General features: G+C 35.8%; 1 protein-coding gene across 1 annotated transcript; it reads left to right on the plus strand.

Annotated features, from left to right (window-relative positions):
* The first annotated feature begins 788 nt into the window (after positions 1-788).
* LOC102836698 (olfactory receptor 7G2-like) lies at positions 789-2,864 on the plus strand. Its single transcript, XM_006877469.1, has 3 exons — positions 789-797; positions 1,019-1,167; positions 1,901-2,864. The coding sequence occupies exons 1-3, from the start codon at positions 789-791 to the stop codon at positions 2,862-2,864; spliced, it is 1,122 nt and encodes a 373-aa protein (XP_006877531.1).
* Positions 2,865-5,346: the final 2,482 nt, after the last annotated feature.

Genomic DNA, 5,346 nt, shown 5'->3' on the forward strand with positions numbered 1-5,346 from the left:
TGAGGCGCACCTTAGTCCTCAAGCTGACATCTTTGCTCTTCAACACTTTAAAAAGTTCCTGTGCAGCAGATTTGCCCAATGCAACACGTTGTCTGATCTCTTGACTGCTGCTTCTGTGAATGTTGATAGTTGATCCAAGAAGAATGAAGTCCTTGACAAGTTCAATCTTTTCTCCACAGATAAGAATGTCATTTATTGATCCAGTGGTGAGGATTTTTGTTTTCTTGATATTGAAATGCAATCCATACCAAAGGCTGTGCTCTTTGAACGCTGAAGAAATTAAGCAATCCCAATTTTGAAATGAAACAAACTGGAAACGTTTTATTTGATGGACTGCTTAAATCCCTAGTGTTCTTCTTTATCTTAATTATTGTTGTAAAAGTAAAAAAATAGAATGTAGGAAAAAGTCAAACCTTCTAGTTTATATTCTTTGAGATTGCTTTGCTTATTTCTACATGATTCGTACCAAGTATTCAAGGATCGTTCAACATTAGGAAAACCATCAACTTAATCCATAACATAAATAAAGGGGGCAAAAAGCAAACAATTATATCAATTGATGTGGAAAAGATATTTGATAAAATCCAGCACAAATTCCTGAGAAAAACTCAGCAAAATAAAAAAGGAAAATTCTATCAGTCGGAACTGACTCAATGATATTTAACAACAACAACAAAGTCTGTAAGAGTAGTACCCTTCATAAAAATTCATCAGTATGAAGCTAAAAGGTCAAGTATTTCCTGAAAGAGAAAAATTATAATTTGACTATAAAATGATAGTGGGTCCACATGTACAAGGTATGTGCCAAAGAGGTAAACAGTAACAGATGGACAGTGGTGAATGACATGCAGCTGGTCTCACAAGACTGTAGCTTCAACAGTTCTTACTGACCTGGGAGCAGAACGGCAATTAATGTCTTGTGTTAATGAGGAGCTTTGGATATAGTGTCTCCAGTGATACAGACACTGCAATTAGTCTGCCAGTGACATCAGATTTAAGAGTTCTTCCTATTTAACAGGTAGAGCACATGACGCTCTTTCTTGAGATGACAATTTTGACCTGGAGTCTGGAGCTTCACACAGATCTTCAGTGTCTACTGAGGACAGATCTTCAGTCTTCTACATGCAGAACAGATGTCAGCCATCATTGTTCAGGGATGCCAGAAAGGTAACCTGAAGTCTGCTAGTTAATGATTAGAAAGCAGGACAGGTGTGTTATGTCCAGAACTTCCAGGAGAATGCTGAATGTGAAGAGTGTACATGGAAGAAATGATGGAGCCAACACTGTCATGGGATTCTTGTTTGTCTATAAGTTTCTTTGTATCTTTGCATGAATTCTCATTCCTCTAGTCTCTTGCTCCATATCTACAATCGCAGATGATTTTCATATTGAGCAATAACCTAACCTTTGTCAAACATGATCACTGCTACAAAATTCTCTGACATTTACTTGTATTCTGTGGTGGTGATGGTAGAGGAGGATGTGTCAGATACATTTTTCTTAACTTCTTAGTTCTTAGTACATATTTCATTATCTCTACTGCCTGAACCTTATCTCTGGGGAAGAAGGTATAGTCCAAGATGGATTCATCAAGCAGTTTGCCAAGTCTATATATTTCTATTTTAAAAATTACTAAATATTTTAAATGATTATAAAAGAATAGACAGTAAAAATTAAATTGCCATATCCATTCTTCTACTACAGTTAATAACGATTGACCCTCTGCAAAAATATTTTAGATCTCTTTTTCTTTCTTTTTAAAAACATTTAAATAATATGCACACAGAAGATAGCCCTTTTGGTTTCACCTCCATTCCTCTTTTTTTTCCAATGCTACTGCAGCAGGTGGTTGTCTATTGACCACACGTTTCATTGTCTTATTACCCCATCTTTCCATCAGCTTCATCAATACTGAGCTCAGAAACAAAACAGATACATTACAATTGATTCTCCTGGGACTGACAGAGGATCCAGAACTGAAGCCTCTCATCTTTCATCTATTCCTGATCATGTATCTGGTCACTGTGCTTGGAAATCTTCTCATTGTATTGGCTGTCAGCTCTGATTCACACCTGCACACACCCATGTACTTCTTTCTCTCCAATCTTTCCTTTACTGACATTTGTTTGAGCACAACTACCATCCCAAAGATGCTGGTGAACATTCAGAAACGGAATCAGAGCATCACTTACACAGGATGTCTTTACCAGATTTTTTTTGTCCTAGTTTTTGGTGGCTTTGAAAATTTTCTTCTTGCAGTAATGTCTTATGACCGTTATGTGGCCATTTGTCACCCATTGAGGTACACAGCCATCATGAATCCCTGCTTCTGTGGCCTGTTGATTCTACTTTCTTTGTTTTTTAGTGTGGTGGATTCCCTAATCCACAGTCTGATGGTTTTGCATCTATCCTTCTGTACAGACCTGAAAATCCCTCAGTTCTTCTGTGAACTTGCTCAGGTCCTCAAGCTCACCTGTTCCAGTACCCTCATCAACAACATCCTGTTATATTTTTTGTCATGCATTTTGGGAGGTGTTCCTCTTTCTGGCATCATATTCTCTTACACTCAGCTTGTCTCAGCTGTTTTGAGAATACCGTCTGCTGGTGGAAAGTATAAAGCTTTTTCTACCTGTGGGTCTCACCTTTTTGTCATTTTATTATTCTATGGAACATCTATGGGTGTGTACATCAGTTCTATATTTACACACTCTTCCACAAAAACAGCAGTAGCCTCAGTGATGTACATTGTGGTCCCTCAAATGATGAACCCTTTTATCTATAGCCTAAAGAACAAAGACATCAAGATGAGCTTGAGAAAACTCATTGGTAAGATGCCTTCTTTTCCATTACTGTATCATCTGTGACAATTCATGAATTACAAAAATCATCACTCATAAAATTTGCCAGAGAATGAGAATCAGCATCATCTGATTCAGTTTCTTCATTTACAAAATGACCTAATTATATTTTCTCAGTGGTTTTGGTGGTTGTAGGCCATTTGAATATCATCAGTGAAGAAGTCTGTGTTGTTAACACTTTGAAAGCTCTCAGACAATAAATTCTTCAAAAAACAGAGTGTTATTTCGTTTTAATGTCTTAATAGTTGGGGAATGAACAGAAACATGACAGCAATCCTCCATGTGTTGCCGTCACATTAGGACTAATGTCACATTAGGACGATAAGTTTCTCTTATTGTCTATAGATTGCTGTAGCAGATGCAAGATATAATAAGACAGAAACAACTCATACAGAGAAAAAATTTTGTGTTGTATCTGGACCTATTGTTAGTGGACATTTTGATGTAGTTATCATAAAATATTTACCTGTAGCTGGTTAGGCAGTTGCTTCTATAATTATGTTTTCACATCCTAATTCTTTGACTGTATGCAAGCTATGGATATATTCCAGGATAAATGCTATCTTAATTTGACAAAGGGTATTGGTTGTTGTTGTTAAGGAGCATTGAGTCACTCTAGAATCACAGTGACATTATGCACAACAAAAGTAAACATTACCTGGTCCTCAGACATCTTCACAATTATTACACTTAAGTTCATTGCTGCTTCTGCTGTGTAAATCCCTCCACTGATGATCTTAGTCATTTCCTCTCTCCCTGCCTGCCCCTAAACACTATAGCAAGCATCATGATGTTCTTCCCCAGTGTCTGGTAACTACTGAAAATATGTCCAAAATATGAAGTCTTGCCATTCTCACTCTAAGGTGCATTTTGACTGCACTTCTTCCAAGACAAATGCATTTCTACACCTGGAAATCTATGATCTTTTAGGGATTTAAACCTGGAGTATCCTGATAATTACAATTGCAATCTCATTCTTAGAATATAGACAGAGCAAGTGACACAGAGAAAAGTAGGAAGCAACAAGACCACAGAAAGAAACATGGGGTAATATAACCAAAGGCCAAGAAAAACGTGTATTCAACATGGTATTTATAAAGCTGGAGGAGGCAATGATTACATTCTCCTCTCAAAGTCTTCCAGGATATCACACTCCTGTTGACACCTAGGTTTCAGACTTCCAGCCTTCAGTACTGTAAAACAATAAATTTCTTCTTTTAAGCAGTCAAGTTTGTGATAATTCTTATATGAAAGATAAAGGAAATTAATATATTCTTCCATCATCAATGAGAATAGGATCATCTGCACTTCCTTAATATAATTCCTAAAGTGCTGAATAAATGTTCAGTAGATGAGTTTTACATTGACGATCTGGATTGTAGTTCCATTGGGATTGAACCTAATCATGGCAAGCACTTAGTATAATGCATGTTAAATAGTAAGTATTCAAAATAATTTAGCAGCATCATTGTGTTCCACTTCTTGCCAATATTCAAAAATCATATAATCCTTTTGTTCTTTCATAGTTTTGTGATTATTCCAGAAACTATATTTGCTTACCTTTATTTCAACATCTTTCACATGTGCTTTCTACTTTTATCCAAAAAATCAAATGAATAATTATTGGGAAATCAATGTACAATTTGATAATCTTTTTCTGCCATGTTATTTTATTTGATATATTCTCATTGATTTGTAGAAAAGGATGAAGGTGAGATTTTTCATTTCCCACCTGTCAACTTGTTTTGATGTACTCCTTACTTTTCTCTATAGCATCCACATAGAGACACCTGGTTGAGTAACTTTAATTCAGTCACTGGAGTGATAGAATATCAGCTACAATCTTATTCTACTGTTCAAAGTTCTTAATGTTTCTTTAGGAGAAAAACAGTGTTTCTAGGAACAAAGAATTTACTTTGATTAGAAAATGCATGACTCAAATAGAACATGAGAAAAGTTCAATTGGCAAGAATAGGGAAATTACTTTTCCCACAATTACATAACAGCTATTTTTGATATAAATCAAAATGTTATCTATGGATGTGTAGGAGAAAAATGCGTCTCTCAGAAAGAATACAGAAATTACTAGGAGAGTTTTCTGATCACATATCAGGGATGAAGAGGATAAAGAGAGATAGGGATTCTCATACACTCTGGGATTACAAAATGATGGAAAATAGCATTACGCTTCCCAAAAACAGTTGGAAAGAGTAATATCAAATAGTCTAACAATCCCACTACTAGATGTAGGACATACCTACATACAGAATACACAAGATATGATTTTTTTTATTGTAGTAAAGATCCATTGAGTCGGTCCTGACCCATAACGATATAGTGAAGGGTTTCTGAGGAATGTGTGGTGAGTTTGCACCTCAAATCTTGCACTTTTAAATGACCCGAGGTCAAGTACTTATCATATGGCCCCACACCTAACTTCAAAATATGAATATATATATATATATATATATGGAGCTCTGGTAGCGTA

This window comes from Chrysochloris asiatica, unplaced genomic scaffold (assembly GCF_000296735.1).
Source record: "Chrysochloris asiatica unplaced genomic scaffold, ChrAsi1.0 scaffold00502, whole genome shotgun sequence".
Taxonomy (NCBI): Eukaryota; Metazoa; Chordata; class Mammalia; order Afrosoricida; family Chrysochloridae; genus Chrysochloris; species Chrysochloris asiatica.

Excerpts from the sequence above, each read along its gene's own strand:
- LOC102836698 (XM_006877469.1), top strand. Across the intron at positions 1,168-1,900 it reads TGTTCAGGGATGCCAGAAAG|CTTCATCAATACTGAGCTCA; the intron begins GTAACCTGAAGT and ends TCTTTCCATCAG.